Source organism: Pongo pygmaeus, chromosome 4 (assembly GCF_028885625.2).
Source record: "Pongo pygmaeus isolate AG05252 chromosome 4, NHGRI_mPonPyg2-v2.0_pri, whole genome shotgun sequence".
Lineage (NCBI taxonomy): Eukaryota > Metazoa > Chordata > Mammalia > Primates > Hominidae > Pongo > Pongo pygmaeus.
This window is the reverse complement of record NC_072377.2, coordinates 99,812,726-99,836,195: the sequence shown is the minus strand read 5'-3', so window position 1 is coordinate 99,836,195 and position 23,470 is coordinate 99,812,726. Positions and strand designations below refer to the sequence as shown.

The 23,470-nt window shown below is 38.2% G+C and overlaps 1 protein-coding gene across 2 annotated transcripts in view; it reads left to right on the top strand.

Moving 5' to 3' along the window:
* The window catches only part of ELL2 (elongation factor for RNA polymerase II 2), a 74,202-nt gene that overhangs the window by 46,188 nt on the left and 4,544 nt on the right, over positions 1 to 23,470 (top strand). For both annotated transcript variants that reach the window (XM_054487803.2, XM_054487802.2), the window contains 6 exons: positions 1,329 to 1,492; positions 8,466 to 8,725; positions 14,323 to 14,447; positions 14,623 to 14,710; positions 16,605 to 17,175; positions 19,719 to 19,782. In XM_054487803.2, coding sequence (XP_054343778.1) covers positions 1,329 to 1,492; positions 8,466 to 8,725; positions 14,323 to 14,447; positions 14,623 to 14,710; positions 16,605 to 17,175; positions 19,719 to 19,782 — 1,272 coding nt within the window. The remainder of the gene's footprint in view (positions 1 to 1,328; positions 1,493 to 8,465; positions 8,726 to 14,322; positions 14,448 to 14,622; positions 14,711 to 16,604; positions 17,176 to 19,718; positions 19,783 to 23,470) is intronic.

Genomic DNA, 23,470 nt, shown 5'->3' with positions numbered 1-23,470 from the left:
ATGGTGGCATGTGCCTGTAGTCCCAGCTACTTGGGAGGCTGAGGCAGGAGAATCGCTTGAACCCAGGAGGCAGAGCTTGCAGTGAGCCAAGATTGCACCACTGCACTCCAGCCTGGCAACAGAGCGAGACTCCATCTCAAAAAAAAATTATCAACCCTTATTTCTTTGTATTATAACAAAGTTACTTCTAATTAAGTTTGGAAATAGATGATCAGAGCTGTAGTGTTACTTTCATTATTTTTATATTCCAGTTTGTTTTCAGGCCATAGCAATTTCTTTATAAAATACCAGTTATGACTGTGACCATGATCACCCTAATATTAACATGTTACTTTGAAACAGAGCCATCTTCTAGGTCCATGTTAATATTCATTATTATTTCAATAAAAGGTGTTTTGTTCTGTTTTGTTTTTTTGAGATGGGGTCTCATTCTGTTGCCCAGGCTGGAGTGCAGTGGCGCCATCTCAGCTTACTGCAACCTTCACCTCCTGGGCTCAAGAGACCCTCCCACTTCAGTCTCCTGAATAGCTGGAACTTCAGGCACACGCCACCGCACCCAGCTAATTTTTGTAGAGATGGGGTTTCTCCATGTTGCCCAGGCTGGTCTCAAACTCCTGAACTCAAGCAATCCACCTGTCTTGGCCTCCCAAAGTGTTGGAATTACAGGCATGAGCCACCGTGCCTGGCCTTAAAAAAAAATTGCTATAAAAATCATTTGCCGTGTGTTTTCTTCAGCATTTGCTATATAAGTAGGCCATCTTATATAGAGATTTAACAAAGTAAATACAAATTCTGCAAATTTTTAGGAACTTTTTGGACTAATAATATTAAAGTAAGCTTTAATGTTTGTCAGTATTTTAGCCTTAAAATTAATATCTTATTTAAAATAAAAAAGAATGTGTGGTGAGTCCGTTTCAACTAGTCAGTCTTTAAAGCATGTATATTGTGGTTTTACTAAAAGTAAACTTTTAAACTTTCCTCATATCAGTGTTAGGTAATTCTTTAAAATAGTTAACAGTTAAATAAAAGAACTACAGTGCCCATCAGAACTCTGGTCTCACTCTAAATACTGATTTTTTTTTTCTTTTTCAAAGTTTTATGGATTTGGTCTCTGAGAGCTCACTTCATCCATTATATAAAGAATATGAAAAAAAGTGAAGAGAAGGATCTTAGATATTTTAAATAGCATTTACATTTAAAATTAATATTAGTTATTTTAGGATTGCAAACTTAGTTGGGCTGCTGATTTTAGGATTATATAATTCTTGTTTGCCTTTATTGTACAAAATGAAGGTCATGTCTAACAAAGCCACTGACTTACTTGACAGCTCTGGAGCCTCCCAGCTCAATTGCCTGGGATTTATACAAGATAAAATTACAGTGTGTGCAACAAACGACTCGTATCAGATGACACGAGAAAGAATGACCCAGGCAGAGGAGGAATCCCGCAACCGAAGCACAAAAGTTATCAAACCCGGTGGACCATATGTAGGTTTGTATAGATATCTTTCTTCTTCTTGCTGATCGATTGGAGTAATTCAAGATCACCATAGGTAAATACCAGTAATATTAACTTAATGAAAACACAGAAACTAGTTTTCAGAACATTTTGGATAACATGGTGAGGAAAACAAAGTTATTTGTTCTCTTCAGACTGCCAGTAAATTGAAGAGCATATTTTAAAGTTCTATGACTTTCCTAAATCCTGAATCTTCGTTGACTACTTACTATTATTTTATAGTACTGGGATCTGGTCACATTACTGCGTGAAGTTGCAATCGGGGTACCGTTGTGTTTTCTTTGTCACTAGATGATGTAATTTCAGTGATGGATACTATGGTTCTTGTTTTGCCTTTTTGTGGGGCTATTTTTATAGTAAAATCTATTAGTAGAATTTATGGGTTGATAATCTCATTGTTATAGATTTTACTTACATTTTCAGAGCATCTTTGTACAACAAGGATTTTTCATTACAAAAATATAAAATGTGCTTATAGCAAAGCATTACAACAGAGCATTAGAGTGATGTCTCTTTGGTTCCTCAGTTGTGATCCTCATCCTCATCTATCCATTAATTAAGACCCTATCCGACCCGCATCATTTTTATCATTAGCTCACTCAAGTGTCTGTCAGATTGAAGGGAAGTAAGACCAGACTTGCAAGATGAGTCTCTCCTTTATGAGCAGTGACCTTAACAACTTTAAGGAGTCAATTCATGGTGACTATTAACAGTAATAGAATTATCAAGAGTGAGGAGGAGCTCTTTGAGTCCTTGGTCAATTTAATAACACAAGTCACTCTATCGTAAATGATGAAAGGATATTAATTTGGAAACTTAAACGCTTACAAAAAGTCTCTTGAAGAACCAAGTCCCTTAACTAGCATCTTTCCAGGGTTTGGCTTCATTCTACTTCTGTATTTTCCCACTGCTGATCCAGCTACAGTACATTCAGCTTTGAGAAGCTCCACTAGTGTCTTTAATAAGTACTTCTTTGGAACAAAGCAAATGCTCCTGGGGCTTTGTGCTTAGCTTAGATACATTTAGTTTGGTTTAACAACAATTCATCCCCTCCCCAGATATCTGTACCCATGGGGCCTAGTTCCCTGCTCAGTAAGTTACTAGCAATGAGACTTTTCACCTTCTCTTTCCTGCTGAGTGAGGTAGCAACTTCCAGCCTCCTTTCTTTCTCCTTTATCCTCAGAAGTAACTTAATTAACTTTCTGGGTTAGTAGACTAAATCTCAAATTGTTTTTAAAACACACAAGATCTACCACACTTACATTTAAGTATAAACTATGAATGATCTACCCGTGTTGCTTGGGAAATGTTGTTTTCCTCTGCCCAATACCACTATTTTATAAACAGTGAGGCAAATTGTTGTGTTTGACAAAGGAATAGAAGACTGAAACCATCAAAACAATTTTTTTCCTTCCCGATATAACTAGCTGAAAAAAAACCCTCCCCTTGATTTATTCCAAAGCTTGAAAATCAGCGATGATGACTGCACTTTTCCATTGAATGGTCCTTGGGTGTCGTCTGTGTTCATGTGTTTTTGTTTGTTTTCAAAGAGTCAGGTACAGTTTGTTTATAGCTTACACAACAGACTTCAACACCCAAAATCCCACAGTCCATACACTTCCTAATGGTACTGGGAATTTTAGAACTTGCAAGGTTTCTTATAGGTACTACAAATAATTTACATACATTTTGGAGGTGACCACAGGACATTTGAGGTTATCAGAGTTTACATGTGAACCAAATTACACCTCCCCTCTCCTAAGAAGAGCTGGCCTCCCTCTGTATACCCTCTTCCTCCCTGCAGAGTCTTGCAGCGATCTCTGCCAATCTGGGCACTCTGTAGGCCTTTTCCTCTTTGCTTTGTCCTCAGTGTCCTAGCCACTCACCGTCACAGCACAGTGTTCTTCTGTGGTCATAAATCTTGTCTTAACCTCCTCAGCCTTTTATTCTCTAGGTCAAATAACCCCAGCTCCTTTTATCTTTTCTTAATATGGCCTGTATCCCAACCTCTTAATTATTTTATTGCTCTCCTCTGTACTGTCTCCAATTCTTCACCTCAGAGTTCAAAACTGGCCACACTATTCTTAAAAGTCTGAGCAAGGCTGGGCGCGATGGCTCACGCCTGTAATCTTAGCACTTTGGGAGGCCGAGGTGGGCGGATCACGAGGTCAAGAGATCGAGACCATCCTGGCCAACACCAACATGGTGAAACCCTGTCTCTACTAAAAATACAAAAATAAATTAACTGGGCATGATGGCGTGCACCTGTAATCTCAGCTAAGCGGGAAGCTGAGGCAACAGTATCGCTTGAATCCGGGAGGCGGAGGTTGCAGTGAGCCGAGATCATGCCACTGCACTCCAACTTGGAGACAGAGCGAGACTCCGTCTCAAAAAAAAAAAAAAGTGTGATCATTTCTGAATACAGGGGAGCAATGGATTCAAGTATCCTGACTGGCTTTTTTGTTTTCTGTTTTGATTTTTTTTTTTACTGTATTTTGTTAGGTCATGTTTTGATCTTTTTCTTTTAACCTGATCCATTGCCAGCCCTTTCTCATATATTGTTTTCCTTCCAGGAAGCTCAGTCTGTATCTTCCTGCCTCTTTCAGTGTCTCAAAACTGTCTGATTCATCTAGTTCTTTAAAATATCAATCACCCTTCAATACTAATAAAACCCAGCACTTATTGAGTGCTTGCTGTGCACTCACATGTAGTTACTCATTGGAATCTCATAATCACCCTATGAAGAATGTTATTATTCTCTCTGTATTTTACATACCAAATTTTTGGTATTAGCAAATAGCAAATTATATGAGTGTGATCTCATTAACAAGTTCTGTGCTTTTCTTAAGACAGTAAGATATACCCCTTTAATTAATAATAGACTATATCACATAAAATGACGCCAGAAGTTCACCTATGCCAGCTTCGAGGTACCTGCAGGACAAGGTTTCTTTCAACAATGTCAGCCTGGGTAGAAGACCAATGAGAATAATGCTGATCCCACTATGGCATGGTGGTAGCGTGATGCCGGCTGACAGCTAGACTAGGGAGGAAGGCCAGTTTGAGGCAATGAAGACTGTGTTCCTAGGGGTCACCTGGCCTCATCGCCCAGGAATGTGAGTTTCTGCAACCCTCTTGTGGGCAGAAGAAACCAAAATCTATTTGCCTAGAGAGGAGCAGGAAAGGCTTTAACCTAGAAAACATTATCTTCCAGTAATATTTTTACTTGTAGTCATGACATTTATATCAGTGGTAAACACTGATATAAAAAAAAAAATCACTCATCACCACTGCTTCTAATTCACCGATATTTTAAGTCTGCTCACTGACTTCTACCTAAATTTTGGAAGTGTATTAAATTATGAATTTTTATATGTACTAATATTTGTTTAGGTATACAAAATAACCAATCTAATTTCTAGGATTCTGTTTCCAATTTTTCCAACTTCAGCCCACCCTCCTTATTATTTTTTTCAATTTCTACTCTTTGTGAACAAACCTCCTTATTTTTGGTGGCAGACAAATCATTTAACATCTTACTTTTCTCAAATATTAAAAAAAAGGTGGGTATTTGAACTAGGCAAGATCTAAGGTCCTTTATAGTGCTAACATTTTGTGAATGTTCAGTATATATATTTTGGTAGTAAACTTTTTGAAAAAGTAGTCACAAATGCCAAGTGGTGGAGATTTCCCTTGCAATGGATTATGTAGTTAACCATGAAAGAGTCATGTCATTGTCATGAGCCTGCAGATGTTTTTAAAGCCTTGGGTCTGTGTTGCCAGGGCTTCTGGTCAGGTTCCACAGAATGGAAAAACAACTGCAAAAGATGGCCGCAGTCCCTTCTCTCTTTGTGATGGATGTTTTAACACCTTCCTTTCAGACTGTTTACTCAGAGCCATTAGACTGAGGTGTAAATACTTTTGCCATCTTTATTAAATGAAGAAGCTCGAATTGGACTCCTTGTTATGAAACAGCGATTTAGTTGTAGTCCCAGACTACCCAACCCTGTCGGACCCACTGCTGCTGTTTATATAAAGAGCCCAGGGAATTGATTAGCATTTGGGTCTGGGAAGAGAATTAGGTTCTCCCATAGGTTTTATTAAAATGGCTTTTTTCTGAGGCAAATATAAAAAATAAATCCTTTCTTCTGCCCACTTTGAACCTGACATTTTCTTGCTTTACTTTTTCATTTTTTCTTTTAGCACCTCAATTCTGTAAGTACCTTTATCACTGATGTTTTCTTCATCTGTAGCCTGTCTTTCCTTAAACCAGAGGATTCCTTCCTTGTCGAATAGGCACAAAAGGGATGTGGAGGTAGTGAACAAGTGATCTTTGAGTATAATTCAGTGGTCCATTGTGGCTGAGTTGTTCTTTCAAGCATTTGAATGAAATATGAGTTAACCCCTAACTAGCTGTCTAAAAGAAAAATGAGGTAAAGGACAAAGTGAGTGTTTTGGGGGTAGGGGATTCATGGGGAGATGACAGTCTAGCAATGGGCCCCAAGTAAAACTCTAGTTCTGTCTTCTCTCGATCAGGCTCTTACTTTCTTGCCAAACATCATACTTATATCCCTTTTAAGGGCAAAGTTAGCCTCCCTTGTTTGTCTTCTCCATACCTGCTTTGGGGAAGCATGGGGATAAACCCAGTAGACCTTGGAGACCTCCTGAGACAAGGATCAGAGGTGAATCAGAGGTACAAAGGAGGTAGGGCACCTGAAAACAGTGGCAGTACTGTTAGTTTCTCTTTTTATTTTTATTTGCCTTGCTGCTTGAATTCATCCTAAATGACCAGTCCTAGTGTGTGTAGCTTAGCTAACAAACATTCTCTGCCCATCCCCCTTCCCAGAAAGAAAGAAGGGCTTCCCAGTTGGCTTGCTTTGGAAAAGAGTTAAACAAATTTCTTTTTTGCAAGACTTGTTAAGGGGGAGGGAGTGTGGAATTTATAGCATTTTCTAAACTTGTGACCTTGACTCTATTTTTTTTAAATATTTCCTATTAAAATTTTAAGGAATGCTAATATTTGTTAACGCTGTTGCAACTGGGAAATGGTGGATTAAATGGTTTCTCCTTGCCACATTAGAAATTTCAGTGTGTATTCACACTCTGGCAGCCTGGCAATGTGGGGAAATATGGACTGTGTTGATTCCTGCTCCTCTGCTTACTTGCTCTCTTGCTGTCATTCATTTGTCATCAAATACTGATTCAAGGCATGCTAGTGGACAAAGCAGCCACTGCCCTGCCCTCATAGAGCTTATAGCCTAACACCAAGCAACAGCAAACATTAGGCATTTGTTCATAAAACGTTTCCCACAAAGACTTAGAGGCAGGAAAATTAGGTATTAATCAAATCACAGAACCTCCCAAATGCTAAGTGAGGACTTTACTCTTTGAGCATATCCCATTAAAAGCCTCAGTTTTCTCATCTGTGAAAGGGGACAGTACCTGCCTTTTCAGGTTATTGTGAAACCTAATGAGATAATGTGTATGCAGCTCTTAGCACAGTGTCCCCCACATAATTGGTGCATAAGTATCCAGCTGACGTAAGAAAAATACAGAAACCCCAATCTAAATCTGTCTCTGAAACTCTAATTGTAACTTAAGTTTTTCTTACCATTAGGCAGTGTCCCCTTAATGTTGAGTTCCTTTGTTGTGTAATAGTTTGATATTTGCAATTGGTTTTGTACAGATAGTAAAGAAACATACCAGCCAGTAGAGGTTTCAGTTTGAGAGCATTCATCTTTTTTCCCTTACTGGAGGTAGGATGGAATCAAAACACACAGGCCTTCTGACCAGGCCTGGGGAGCCCAGCATGGACAGAATTACTATCCAGTAAAGCTCCTGCCCCAGTGAGCTATTTTCACCCCAGACCACAGCTTATAGGAGCTGCTTTTACCCACCCATTATTTCTAGTTGTTAGTCTTGTTCCTAATGCAGTTGTCCACATTGTATGTCATTACAAGTTCTTCCCCTTCTTTAACCAGAGGGCATAGAATTGGGGCTTAGTGTGTCCTAAACAAGCTAAAAGATTCCACCTGTAAAATCATAAAATGAGAGTCTCACACAGTTTCATGCTACTTTTTGTCTCTTCAGCAAGGAACGGTTGCTGGGATTGTCAGTGACCAGGCATGTCTGGATAGCTTCACACATACACATAATACCCAGTTCACCTCAGCCCACACATGTTCTAGAAGTAGCCACTTGCCAAGTGTCAGTGTTCAGTCTAAACAGCAAATGGGTTAACCACATGAACAGCACTGGCCCATGTGAGAATGGTGTGAAGGCCTCCTTTGTACCATTTTCCATTTCTCTAACTCACATGTGTAGTCTCAGCACTGCAGAGGAGAGATTTGTTTGTGCCCTCTGAGATTGGTTGGTTGGTTGGTTAGTTTTGTTTTATAAATCCTAAAATTTGTCTCGGCCTGTAAAAAAAAAAAAAATATATATATATATATATATATCACTAACGGATGCCTCATGATGTTGAACTCCCCCGTCTTTGTGGCTTCTGAACGTGTGAAATTACTAACATAATGCTCAGCCAAGAGTGTGTTCTTAGAGAGGTCTGACAGGTATTTCTGACATTTCACCATGTTCACTGTATTATAATGTTTGCTTTTCAGAAATGGCATATATTTATTTAAGATATAAGTTATCAAGTCTGTTGTTACAGTTTGTGTTACTAGTTATTATCTTTCTGGACCAAAATACATGCAATATACATATTATTTCCAAGAAATGATTTTATTAAAATAATTTCTAATTCAAATTGTAGACCACTTATTTAAAATGCTTTCTGTTTGCATGCCTTCTTAAAGATTGAAATAAAGTGGCCTTTATTATTATTTCCTCTAGAAATGAAGAGGTACCTAAATCAGAATTGTGGAAACTGTGATACTCATATTGTAACCCATAAATGTGTAACAATATCATTTCCACTGGACTTTAGGGAAAAGAGTGCAAATTCGGAAAGCACCTCAAGCTGTTTCAGATACAGTTCCTGAGAGGAAAAGGTCAACCCCCATGAACCCTGCAAATACAATTCGAAAGACACATAGCAGCAGCACCGTCTCTCAGAGGCCATACAGGGACAGGGTGATTCACTTACTGGCCCTGAAGGCCTACAAGAAACCAGAGCTACTTGCTAGACTCCAGAAAGATGGTGTCAATCAAAAAGACAAGAACTCCCTGGGAGCAATTCTGCAACAGGTGAGGACAGCTGGAGAGAGGTCCTTCCTGCTTACCTTCTTGTTAAAATGTTCATTTAAAAAAGCTTGTTGTCATTATTATAATTATTATTGAGATAGAGAAATTTTAGGATTATTTTGATCAGTGGTATGTGAAATACAACTCCTGAATATTAAGTTAAATCATCTTATTTTAAGCACTTAATTAAAAACTAGTTGAAATGTGAGCATTGTCTTTATTTGGGACCAACAAATTTTGTTCTCAAATTCCATTAAAAAGAAAGTAAGAAGTGATTGTTATCTGTTTTTAGTCTTGAATACACTAAAGTATTGCCTTAATTTGTATTGATTATTGTCGGTGAAATTGTGCAATGTATTCTATTGGCCTTTGCTTGGTATAAGCCAGAACATTTTTGCCTACTAAATAGTTTAAAATGTATCTTGCCCCACATACTTTGTGCTGCCCTTATTACTCTATCTTTTTCTGCCGCTAAGTGTGCCAAGATCAGTCACTTGTCTGCATAAAAGCATATGAAATTGTAATGTATTAGCAGTGATCCCGTACCTTATCACAAGCTTACATGTAAAAAAGTAGGCCATTGTTTTTTAAAGTCAGTGGTTTGTTAGACTGTAACCTCCTATATATTTTTTTCTTCCTTCCTTCTGTCCATCTGTCATAAATCTTTATGAGCATTCAGATCTACCATAAATGGTGGTCCATCTTTTTTATATTTTCTAAAGAAATAACATTTCCGAAGAAGTTATTCTGAATTTCATCATTAAAAAAAAAAAAAAACCTACAGGTTTTGATCTGTTATTCAAAGAGTAACACTTTCAAGTCTATTTTTTTATCCATTATCTCTTACATTCACAACATAATACTAAATGTTATGAAAGGGTAAGACCATTGTCTCCAATTCAGGTTAGCCAGTCCCCAAGCTATCTCAATCAATCTTAAGGATCTTTATTAAGTCCTTTAGCACTTTTTGGAAATAATTTAAATCCATATGTTTAAGAGCTCGAAAGAAAGGAGAGAATAAATGAGAATGAGGGTGTGTGTGTTCAGTTTGATATTTGGAGAAGCAGTGAGAGTCAGGTTACAAATCACAAAACATTTGGTAACTGCATCTCCAGAAAGGTTGTGAATTACCTTCTCAGTTTGATAATGGAGAGGGCAAAATGACTGCAGAGGCAACTCACACATAGACTACTATTGATATATGGCAGTAGTTATGTGATTATGTATATACATATAGATATCTAAATATATATATACGTGTGTGTGTGTGTGTGTGTGTGTATCTCAAAGTGTAGATAAACTTTACCCCCAAGCAAGTGAGGCATGAGAGTTATTAGTGTTGATCATTTGATAGAATCTAGAGCATCATCTCATCCTGGTAACATATTAGAATCCCTTGGGTAGCCTTTAAAACATGCCAGTGCCTGAACTCCACCTGAGACCAACAAAAGCCAAGTATCTGAAGGTGGGGCCTAGGCACTCATGTTGTATATGGCCCTAATGATTCTAATATACGAGCTGAAACCATTGGCCTAGTGAAAACACAGAAAGGCTAACAACATCTGCCATTTTTTGAGCATATACTGTGTGCCAGGCACAGTGCTAGGCATTTCACTTGCACGATCTCATTTATCCTCACAAGGATGATATCAGGCATATTCATAACTTTGACATAAACCAATTATACCTAAATTCCCTTTCCTGAACATTGCTAGCAGCTAACAAGAAAAATAAAAAGACTTTGCTCTAATAAAACTGACCAAAAGTAGGCACCAGAGAAAAGAAAAGCAGCAAGATACACACAAATCATCCCAAAATTGGTTATTCTGTCCCAGACAAACTAGTTGGGAAACAAGTTACCTAAAATAATTAGTCAGGCTTTGCCTGTGCCAGTAGGGATAATTTGCTTATTTGTTACTTACACAGTAGTTTTCAGAACCCTGTGGACATTATTAATTCATCAAAGTAATAGGTTTTTAAAATAAACTAAGATGTTGGCTCCCGTTAAAATTTGTACCTAAATTTAAAAGTGCTTAACATCCACCAGGAAATTTGTTTATTGCTGTTTATTATTAAACTGGTATGTATTAATAAAACCTTTTTTTCTTACAATGACTTTTTATGGAAAAACTAAATTTTAACAATCAGAAACTAGATAAAGTTGAATAATGTTTCCAGCTTAACATTTGGATATTTGCTCAAGCTCAACATTCATTCATTCAGTTCAACTTATTAAGTACCTACAGTGTACCAGACACTGTTTTAAATGCTGGAATCCCAAAGTGACCCCAATAGAAGCCCTGCCCTCGTGGAGCTTGTTCATGAGACAATTTCAGGACCAGTGAGGAGTTGAAAGGAGCTGGGGAAGGAATCATCTGCTTTAAGTGGAGAGATCAGGGAACTTTTTCTCAGATGGCTGCATTTTAACTGAAATGCTGAGTGAAAGACAAGAAGATGAGTCAGCACTTGTAGGTGCTGACTTCAAGACAGAGAAGGCCAGAGCAGACAGAAGAACGAGGCAGAGGTTAAATCCCAGAGAATCTTTTTAGGCCATGGTCAAGAAGCTTAGGTTTTATTTTGAGTGAGATGGGAACTCATTATAGTTTTAAACAAAGATATGATGTAATCTGATTTATAAGTTTAATAAGATCACTCAGACTTCTACGGCAAGAATGGCTTGGAGGGGCAGGAGTAGAGGAGAGAGACTACTTAAAGAGCCTAATATTTTGTGATAAGACTTGCTAACAGTTAGGTGTAGGGAGACAATGAGGGGAAGAATGGAATCTGTGATTATAGCTAGGTTTTTGGCTGAGCAACTGAATGGATATTGAGCCATTGACTGAGATGGGGAGGGATGGAAAAGAAGTAGGATTAAGGGAGAGAAGAGGATCAGGAATTCTGTCTTACATAGACTCCATTTGGAAGATGTCTATTAGACATATCCAAGTGGAGATAGATGTCAATAGATAGTTATATATAAGGGTGTGGTTGTCAGAGGATAGTTGGGGCTAGAGTTATAAATTTAGGAATTAGCAGCATATATATTGGGTATTGAAAGTCTTCAAACTTAATGAAATCATCTTAGTAGGAAATGAAGAGAATGAGCAAAACAGAGCAGAAAACAGGCACTGAGTACTTTAGCATTTCAACATATAGAGGATTGAGAAACAGAGACTTAAAAAACAAAGGTCCTAGGCCAGGCGCCATGGCTCACCCCTGTAATCCCAGCGCTTTAGGAGGCCGAGGTAGGGGGATCACGAGGTCAGGAATTCGAGACTAGCCTGGCCAACATGGTGAAACACATGATGAAACTCTGTCTCTACTAAAAATAGGGCCTCGTGGCAGGTGCCTGTAATCCCAGCTACTCAGGAGGCTGAGGCAGGAGAATTGCCTGAATCTGGGAGGCAGAGGTTGTAGTGAGCTGAGATCATGCCACTGCACTCCAGCCTGGGCGACAGAGCAAGACTCTGTCTCGGAAAAAAAAAGATCCTAAGAGAGGAGGAAACCAGGAGAATGTCCTATTACAAAAACCTAGAAGATGGATTGCTGTGGGGGTGAGGGTGTTAATGTGTGTAGTGCTGGGGATAAAAGAAAATGGAAGCATTGCCAGTGGGGCGTAGTGGCTCACACCTATAATCCCAGCACTTTAGGAGGCCAAGGAAAGATTGCTTGAGCCCAGGAGTTTGAGACCAGCCTACACAATATGGCGAAACCCCATCTCTACAAAAAATACAAAATACAAAAACTAGCTGGGCATAGTGGTGTCCACCTGTAGTCCCAGCTACTCAAGAGGCTGAGGTGGGAGTACCACCTGAGCCCAAGAAGTCAAGGCTGCAGTGAGCCATGTTCCTGCCACTGGACTCCAGCCTGGGTGACAGAGTGAGACCTTGTCTCAAAATATGAAAAAGAGTAAGAAGAAAGAAAAAGAAAAGAAAATTGATAGATTGTGTTTATTCCACCTCAAGAAATCTGGTTGTATCCTATATTATTTGCAAATTTGAATTTTAAGATAAACCTATTTTCTCCTTTATAGCAACATTAATGTTAGAATAGTGTTCAGCTAAGTTGTTAGAAGCATAAACTATCATTTGATAGTACTTTTAAAAGACACAGAAAGAATGATCTATTCCAGTAGGAAGTCATAAGCAAGAGTAATTTTCTCCTAGCCTTAAAAATTACTTTTGGTTTGGCACGTGAACCCATATGTTTGTGTAGTTAGTTAATGGCTAAGCCCCGAAGCTCTAGGAATTGCAGTTAAGGGATAAGAAAAGATTACACTTCGGAATAAACTGGCTGACTAATAACAGTAATTTGGGGGTTCTCTAGGCGTATGTTTTCATTTATTGGTTTGGGGAATTTCAAGGACTTTGAGTAAGTGGTTCTTCAGGAGAACTGGCAGATATAAGGAGCAAGCATGGTTATCCAAAGAAAGACAGACAAGGTTATCAGAATTGATACTATTTATGAAGACAGTGTTTTGTTGATGACTGAAAGGAAAGTTTGCAACCCAACATTTGGGCACTGTTTGGTTTCTACTTAATACAAGTGATCAAGGATTTTTATTGTGACTCAAAAGTAATGGACTCAATTGCCCAGAAGTAAATAAGGATGTTGGTAATACAGTAGTCCTTATCCGTGGTTTCACTTTTTGGGGTTTCAGTTACCTATGGTCAACCATGATCCAAAAATATTAAAAGGAAAATTTCAGAAGTAAACATTTTGTTAGTTTTAAGTTGCACGCTGTTCTGAGAAACGTGATGAGACCTCACATTGTCCTGCTCTGTCCCGCCCAGGATGTGAATCATCCCTTTGTTCAGCTTTACATTGTAGATGCTACCCACTCATTAGTCACTTAGTAGCCATCTTGGGCCATTATTAAGTACAGTAAGGGCTACCTGGACACATGCACTGCGATACCACAGCAGTGGATCGGATAACCCTCTGTATGTCCCCCATTAGTCACTAGCCGTCTCCGTTTTCAAATCAACTGTTGTAATATCACAGTGCTTGTGTTCAAGTAATCCTTATTTTACTTAGTAATGGCCCCAAAGCGCAAGAGTAGTGTTGCCAGCATGTTGGCATAATTGCTCTATTTTATTAGTAGTTATTGTTGTTAATCTCTTACCATGCCTAATTTATAAATTAAACTATCAGGTATGTATGTATGTATAAGAAAAAAACAGTATATATAGGGTTCGTTACCATCGGAGTTTTTAGGCATCGACTGGGGGTGTTTGAATGTATCCTTTGAAGATAAGCAGGGGACTACTTTACAACTGTCTTGGATTCCTTTGACTAAAATAATTGATTTTTTTAAAATTCTTCACTTTTTTCCTAATATGGGCTTATTATCTGATTAGAAATATTAAAAATGCAATGGCCATTCAGGGAAAAAAAACATTTAGCTGTGTATATAAAGCTTTAATTCCCAAAATGAAGTTAATGGCATTTATTGAGATCTGGCATATAATACAAAACTAGCAGTCCCTTTGGGGCCAATTGATGTAATTATTTTCAGTGTAAATCCTAAAGGTTGCCTGTTTTAGGTTAGGAGATGATAGTAAAAATACCTAATGCTCTGTTTTTATACCTCATACCAGGTAGCCAATCTGAATCCTAAGGACCTCTCATATACCTTAAAGGATTATGTTTTTAAAGAGCTTCAAAGAGACTGGCCTGGATACAGTGAAATAGACAGACGGTCATTAGAGTCAGTGCTCTCTAGGTGAATTCTTTTTTTCTTGCTTTTAAAAAAATGTTTCTTTAAAAATTATGGAAATAAGTCATTATTTTAGTTATTGTTATTTTAGTGTTAAGGTGGGAAGGGAAGCAAGGCGAGCTTTCCATCATGAACATTTTTAAATCCTCTCCTTAACACATAACATGTGTGTCCTTTACAGAAAACTAAATCCATCTCAGAATGCTGCAGGCACCAGCCGTTCAGAATCTCCTGTATGTTCTAGTAGAGACGCTGTAACTTCTCCTCAGGTATTTCATAAACTTATAGAATTATAGACCTGACATAGATATTAGGGGCCTCTAATCAGGTCCTCTGATGTATAAGTGAAGGAAATGAGACCCGGAGAAGCTGGACAGCTTGCCTGCCCAAAGCCAGCTGGTTATGGCTGAGCTTAGCCTAGAATTTAGGTCTTGGCTTCCAGCCCAGAACTTTCTCCACTACACAGCACGGCTTGTCAGAGTACTTAATGTCTACCTTGCTTTCCATTTTTAAAGTTTACATTTTGTTGTAAGATTATCTACTTTCCAATTTGGTCACTAACTAGAAGACTTATCCAGTCCCATACAATTACCAGATTATACGGAAAATTGAAGATATTTAATTTTGTCTGTCACCATGTTCCAGAAGAATATTTTTGGGGGAAAATGGACTTACAATCAACAAATCAACAAAAATGATGGCATGTTTCCATGTTTTCTTTTTAATTGGATCCTTATCAGAGTACTCCCAATCAGATTATTCTCCAGTTTAGAGTTCTCCCCAAGAAATTCAGCTCATCCGAGAAAAAGGTGAGAAGGTCCTAGGCAGTACTAGAGTGAAGCCTGCCTGATTCTCAGCTGACTGGCCAAACTCAGAACTCTCTCGGTGTTCTGGGTGCTTTTGACAGACAGTGGGATGGACCTCCCCACCCCAGTACTGCTGACACAGTGTCCCTCTCTCTCTCTGGACCTTACTCCCAAGAATTAGTGAGAAGCCCACAGATGTGTGGAGAACACTAAGCATACCCTGGGCAAACGGCCATTCGCACATCAGAAAATATTAGAAACTTATTGTGAGGAACAGAGGGGGAACAAAAAAGAAAAAGGAAGAAAAGCAGGTCTGTCCTTGCATATATACAATGTCTGTGGAAGTCTCACTTTTAATGCCAACTATTATAAAACTATTTCTACTCTGATCAAATTATGTACTACGTGCCAAATAAATGGTGTTAAATTGAAAACAAAATAATGAGTTGATTAACCATTATTTTCTTTCAAGCCAGAATACAAGCCACAGCATTACATTTAAGCATAAATGTGAATTTATATTTTATAGTTTTCAACTATCTAAATTTCCTTTTTAACTTAAATACTATTATTGTTGTTGACAGATTAGGCTACTATTACCCTGATTTTTTTTAAAGTACTTCCACCTAATTTTAATGGACCAATTATTAAGACTTTATCTTCCAATCTGGTAAAGAGATATGTAAGGGTAAAAAAAAAAAAAAATTAAATAGCATTTCAACCGTGATAGAGATAATTAGAGAAACTATTCTGAAAGTGCTGGCTGTTCCCACTCTAAGACAGGTGGAATGATAAATGACAGCCAAAATATTCTTAACTGGAGCACTTTAGCCCATTAAAGATTAAAATAAGTGCAGGCTATTGCCCTTTACCTAGCTGTGTTAGTTCTCACAGAGTCAAACGGTACAAATTGCTTTCTCCTCTCATTTAATATAACCAGGTCAACCATGGCCAGCAATGGAGGGTGACTGCCTCTGTTTAATACTCTCCTGAGTGGTATAATCCACATAAATCAGCATAGTCTCTCTTGGAACTTAGGGTAAAGCTTTATGATTAGAAAGAATTCAGTAAGCACTTCAAGAAACATTTTCAGATTCTGCTTTTTGACATTAAACATGAAAATGTATTTCACATTTGGTTTTGTGTTGTTGTTGTTCTGGTTTAGTTTTTGTTTGGGTTTTTTCTTTGTTCGTTTGTTTTTTGCTTAAGCATGAAGAAAGTGTGTAATATTACAACCCTGGTAATATTAAGTATTAATAGTAAGTAAGGTTACTTAGTTGTTTAATCAGCCATGCATGTATTGAATTTATTTAATTTTAGTGCAAACTGGCTTACTTTTTCCTTTTCCCTCCCCTAGAAACGGCTTTTGGATTCAGAGTTTATTGATCCTTTAATGAATAAAAAAGCCCGAATATCTCACCTGACGAACAGAGTACCACCAACACTAAATGGTCATTTGAATCCCACCAGTGAAAAATCTGCTGTAGGCCTCCCGCTGCCCCCTGCAGCTGCTGCCATCCCCACCCCTCCACCGCTGCCTTCAACCTATCTGCCCGTCTCACATCCTCCTCAGATTGTAAATTCTAACTCCAATTCCCCTAGCACTCCAGAAGGCCGGGGGACTCAAGACCTACCTGTTGACAGTTTTAGTCAAAACGATAGTATCTATGAGGACCAGCAAGACAAATATACCTCTAGGACTTCTCTGGAAACCTTACCCCCTGGTTCAGTTCTACTAAAGTGTCCAAAGCCTATGGAAGAAAACCATTCAATGTCTCACAAAAAGTCCAAAAAGAAGTCTAAAAAACATAAGGAAAAGGACCAAATAAAAAAGCACGACATTGAGACTATTGAGGAAAAGGAGGAAGATCTTAAGAGAGAAGAGGAAATTGCCAAGCTAAATAACTCCAGTCCAAATTCCAGTGGAGGTATTTTACCTTTAGATGAACCAGAAGTGCATGCTATCATGAGTTTGAAATTACACAGTTTATAATTAGTAATTTCTTTAGCAAATGACATTTCATTTAATTATTAATCTTAGTGTTGTGCTTTTGAGCAGTTGTTTTTTTTTTTTCATTTTACAGCAGTTGTTTTCCATCTCTTTTTGGCCAACTATTAAACATGATTTCTATATTAATAAGAATGGCATTTGAAAATGACTGTCATACTTGAGACTCCCTTTTGGAAGGTGGACCTTTAACATTCTTTTCCATATCTGTTATGATACTGTGCAGCCTCAACATGACCTATTATATGCCATTCTTGAACTGATTTAACCAGACACAATTTGCAATAAGAATATTCATTTCCTTCTTTCTCAATGAAACAGGGTCACCCTTGCTTTAATTAATATTAGCACAGGGGAAAGGTCAACTTTTAATAAATCAGGCCAAGATAAAATTTCATTTGCAGATTCATAACATCATCTTTATTTAGAGTGAAAACACTTTGTCTTTTGCAAGGCTGTTGGCTAGTGTTTGCTTAATAGATCTGAAGGTTTAGGGGTTTTTCCCCCAATTTTGAGAGTCCTGTTTTAGTGAACTAATATCAATTGTTATTTGTAAAATTAACCATTTCAAGCTTTAGGAGCTTAAATGCTAAATATCTAGAGATCCAGAGAAACTTAAAGCTTTACCTCTAAAGAAAAGCTAATTCATAAAAAGCTTGCTTGCCTAAGATGTCCTGAGTGTTAAAAACTGACAAAATTAGATTTTTCTTATTTAAAAAATATGTCCTCTAAAACTTAATTCCTTGCATGCCACCACATAGAAGATCCAAGTTCACCATTTGGCATTGCTGCCAGTTTTAAAACCAGAATAACTAAGGCAAAATTCCATAGGAAAATATGGCTTTGGAAAAATTACTTTAATGAGTAGAGTTATAAGGAGTGTTGTCTTTCTGTATTTTGCTCATGATTCTGAAAGTCTGTAATCCTTAGATTTAATTGACCATCTTTGCCACATGAGAGAAGCTCTATTTTCTTTTAGTGTTACTTCCAAAGAAGCCGCTGTAGAATATGATATGATATGTGCTTTTCTTGATCTAGATTGGATACATTGCATGTCAAAGCATTTCTGTTTAAATATTTCAATGAATATAATACTATGTAATGGCACAAAAGGTAGGTGTAAGCTTTTTCCCTCAACACTCTTGTAGTTGAATTTGTCAGGTCAGGAAAAGAAATGAAGAAGTAGAACTCTATGTTCAGAGTTCATAAGCCACTGGGTAAACTCCACTCTCCACACTTTCCACCCTCAGGTGGTGCTTCTGAGTCAAAGGCTAGAGACAGGAAAACTGGATTTCAGTATGTTGAGATCTACATCAGAGTTTCAAGTGTTCTCAGAGTTGGAGACCTGGAGAAGCAGACTTAGTCTCTTTGAATTCTTTACTGAGGATATAGTAACTTTCAGAACCAGTTGGGATAATTACAAAGTTAGGAAAGCTCCAGACCCACATCCCCTGCATTTTTTGGAATTTATCTGGTGTCTGTGGCAGAAGGGAAGCCAGGTGACCTGCACTTGATGCCTTTCTCTTTAAGACTCAGACTATTGTAAAAGCATGTTCTTTTACCCAAGCATGAATTTATAGGTGAGCAGCATGCACTCAGAGTCTATGTATTAATATTTGTTTAGGGTACTTTGTCCTTTAAAATATTAAACCGAGAAATTATCTAACATTCACTTTTATATGTTTTGCCAGTGGGTATGATTCGGGTTTCAGTTATCAGTTTAACCCTACTTTGAATGATAAAAAATTACCCTGATAAAGAATCTAAACATATCCTCTGGACATGGTGCATTTAAGCAAATGGCATACTGAGGGATTTACATACTTTCACTGTGTAGCCGCAATGTTTAGCACTTCTTTTGTCCTTAAAAAAAAAATCTGTTTAGTGTTATGAGTGCTAGAGATTACAGGAATATAAATCGACATTCAATAATACCTTATTTTAATTACTTTAAACCAATGGGAAAACTTTCTACCCAATTCCACTCTCTGCATGCAAAAAAGGGAGGCAATAAAAATACAGTGAGCAAAGCAGTCTGCTACCTGACTGTATTGTCTCATCCGCCTTGTTTGAATCCCATGAAAAGTAGATGTTGATGTAAAATTTGTATCTCCCATTGTCTGGCTGCATCTGCCACCACAATCTTTGAATTGCTGGGCAGATGCCACAACTGTTGTTGAAAGAATAGAAGACTGACCTTGGGTTAAGATGGAATTCCTTTATTGTGCAGACACTGCAGTAGCCAGGGTGCTTTAAATGCCTGGCGTCGGTTCTGCTGGCGCTGGTCATAGGGCCTCTATTGTTCGTGTTCAATTGTATTCCTTGCTCACTGTTGCTTATTGAGATGGAAGAATAGAATTTGAGGAAAAGTGTTCCAGATGTTTCTAATCTATTTTAGAATTACAGGCATTTGATAACCTTCGTGGTTGATGAATGCTCTGATTTTGTTTTTTTTCTTCATAGGAGTTAAAGAGGATTGCACTGCCTCCATGGAACCTTCAGCAATTGAACTCCCAGATTATTTGATGTAAGTTCATATGTCTGCCAATGGAGAGAGCGGCTTAATTTTAGAAAGTTTGCAAATTTTTTTCCCATAATTTGCAAATCAGAAAAGTAAGAAGTTCTAGAAATAGAGTCCTGGAGCCACCCCTGCAATTGAAAGGCTGCCATTTAGCCTGCTCGTCCCAAATCTACCCTTGTCTGCGTGAGCAGGTTGTGCCTCCCCCCGCTCTGAGCTGTATTCGTTGGCCTTTAAGTATAGAGAAGCCTGTCCTTTGTTCCGGGGCCAGGCTAAGCATTTGATTATGAAAGATTTTAGGGATCTGACTCTTCGAAGCTGACAGTCTATCAATGCACAGTCATTCACTTGGGTCCCCCAAAGGGATGGTTTATTGCTGACAAAATGCTTGAACCTCTGTACATAATAATACAAAGTGTAAAGATAGATTGATTTTTATTTAAGTAAAGTTCTGCCCTCAAATTAATTTTTAGAGGAGAGAAGAGTAAAATCTGATCATTTCAATTTAGTAATGGTTATAATGTTTTCTTGTTGTGACAACAAGTTGCTAAATGCTGAGCTGGGGACATTTTTGTAACTGGTTATCACAGAAATTATAACTTGGACACATAATTCTAGCTTTTTTACAGAATAAAAGGCCTCTGTAAGAAGAAAATAATTAAGTTGCAAGAGCCTGGAAAAATGGAGAGGGAAAGAGCAAACAAATCTGACTTTGGATAGCTTTGAAAATGAACAAATGTGCAAAATAGCTAGAATGTAAAAGGGAAAATGGAATCTGGGCTGTCTGAACACTTTTTTTCTATTAGTAGCATCTCATGGTGGATAATGTTAAACTACGCTGTTTAGCCCTGTTCCTTTCCAGAGTAAAGATCATTTTAGATTTAAAACGTGTTACTTCTGCTTAACAGTAGTGTGAAAGCTATACTTATTGGGGAATGATACAGTATGAAACCATAATGCTGGTTATCATCTCTTAACTAACAGGAACTTGAGAAACCTTGCTGAGTACCCTCTCATCTGAGGCAGTGTATGGTTTTAGAGTTCTCTAGGAGGGCCTTGAAAGGCAGCTATCACCTACCACTTAGTTGGCCCAGGAAGGGTCAGTTGTCTGCAGCCAGTCTTCCAGGACAGCCTCTGGCTCTGCTGCCGAGGGGGTTCACCTCTTTAACTGCAGACCACACCTCCTTAGAAGTCTTTAAATGTCAGCCCCCTTGAGTAACAACTGCCAATACAGTGCTCTTGTTCTTTTTTGATTTTGAATTATTTTTTATAATAGTGACATATACTTATTATATACGACAAAATCATGTGGGGAAACTAAAAAACAATGCTAAGCTTTTCCCCATGGATTCAAGGCTGTTGTGTTTTGCCAAGTTCATTAGTTAATCCCCCCTTTTTTTGTTTTTGAGACGGAATTTCGCTCTTGTTGCCCAGGCTGGAGTGCAATGGTGCGACCTCAGCTCACTGCAACCTCCACCTCCAGGGTTCAAGTGGAGCCTCCCAAGTAGCTGGGATTACAGGCGCCCACTACCACGCCTGGGTAATTTTTTGTATTTTTAGTGGAGATGGGGTTTCACCATATTGGCCAGGCTGGTCTCGAACTCCTGACCTCAGGTGATCCACCCACCTCAAGCCTCACAAAGTGCTGGGATTACAGGTGTGAGCCTGGCCTTAATTCCATATTTAAAAGGTTTTTTCAGGTTACTTATCTAGGGATGGTTCCTGGATCTGCCTCAGTGCATTTCTGTATGTTTGTCATGTTTCTAGTACTATGTGATTGTTTGCTTAATTTATTTAAATAAACACAATTTATATTAACCAAAAACTAGTCTTATATAGATATAGCAAATTTTCTAAAAATAGTGAAAAAGCATGGATTTTCAGAAAAATTACCAAAACTACAGAATTTAAGTTGCCTCATAAGAAAACTAAAGGGATATATACTATAAAACCTAAATGATCGAGGCTGGGCGCGGTGGCTCATGCCTGTAATCCCAGCACTTTGGGAGGCCAAGGTGAGTGGATCACGAGGTCAGGAGATCAAGACCATCCTGGCTAACATGGTGAAACCCTGTCTTTACTAAAAATACAAAAAACTAGTCAGGCGTGGTGGCAGGTGCCTGTGGTCCCAGCTACTCAGGAGGCTGAGGCAGGAGAATGGTGTGAACCCGGGAGGCGGAGTTTGCAGTGAGCCAAGATGGTGCCACTGCACTCCAGCCTGGGCGACAGAGCGAGACACCATCTCAAAAAAAAATAATAATAATTTAAAAAAACCCAAATTATCAACCTTTGAATAATTCATACTTAACCAAAATATTTCTAATTTTTATGTAATAAGAATACTTTTACTTGTAGTTAAGCTATCAAAACTGTTTAAAATTTTTTCCATCACCACATAAACAGCCAACTGTAGAATTACAACAATTTTTCGTAAAAGTAGGGAAATTTTTTTCTTAAAAATGCCAGTGTAACCAAATAATCTCTTCTATAATAGCAACACAGTTGTTGAGCACACAATTGCGGTCATTGAATAATTTCCCTAAGGAAATTATTAAATTAAATACTGAAGGTATGATTTTGAGAAAGCACGATAAATATATAACAAATTAAGTCTAAGTTTCAAGATCGGTTTAGCTGTGTTGCTAATATATGCTTATCCCCAGGGACCTCTTTTTACCCCGGGGCTCCCTCTGGTGTACAGTCAATACAGCCCGTGCCTAGGAAGGACTGCTTCACTGCTTGGCTGGCAGTGTGCCTTTTATAGCTAAGACACCAGGAGGGCAGCTTTACATCAGCAGACTATCACTGTCTCAATTATACTTAGAAAATTAAACCTCTACACTGTCTAACTCAGCATGAATAAAAATATTAATGAGGACACTAAGTTTGCTCACTGCATCACTTTTCTCACATTTCCTGCTAGGCATCTGTGATATTAGTAATTTAAACAAACTGATGGGCTTATATAAGACCATTTGGAGAGGACTGAACTCCAAGATTTTATGGCAGTGAAGAATATATGTGTACCCCTAAGGGGCATCCTGAAGCTCCTGCCACCTGCCTGAAATTGCTTTGAAATCTCAATTTTTATTTCAAAAACTCAAGGGAATTTTGCATTAATGACAGGAACACAGAGTGCAAAGAACCAGGCCAGTTCCTTTTGTGATCCCAGTTCCCAGATCTACAAATAAGTAATACTGTAATAGGCCAGGCGCAGTGGCTCACGCCTATAATCCTAGCACTTTGGGAGGCCGAGGCGGGTGGATCACTTGGGGCCAGGGGTTCGAGACCAGACTGGGCAACATGACAAAACCCTGTCTCTACTAAAAATACAAAAATTAGCCAGGCATGGTGGCATGTACCTGTAATCCCAGCTACTCAGGAAGCTGAGGCACAAGAATCGGTTGAGCCCAGGAGGTAGAGGTTGCAGTGAGCTGAGATCGCGCCACTGCCCTCTGGCCTGGGCGACAGAGCAAGACTCCATCTCAAAAAAAAAAAAAGTAATACTGTAATTCTAAGTTTAATAATAAAATGCTGTTTTAATTTACTTATTATTGAATAAACTGATGCTCTAGGAAAATGGCCTTCTCTTACCAGTTAAGAGTAATTCACATCCCAAAGTAAAACACAGATTTATGGCATTTTATTAAGAAAGTAAGTTGGACTAATAGTACAACACTGGCTTTTGTTCAACATA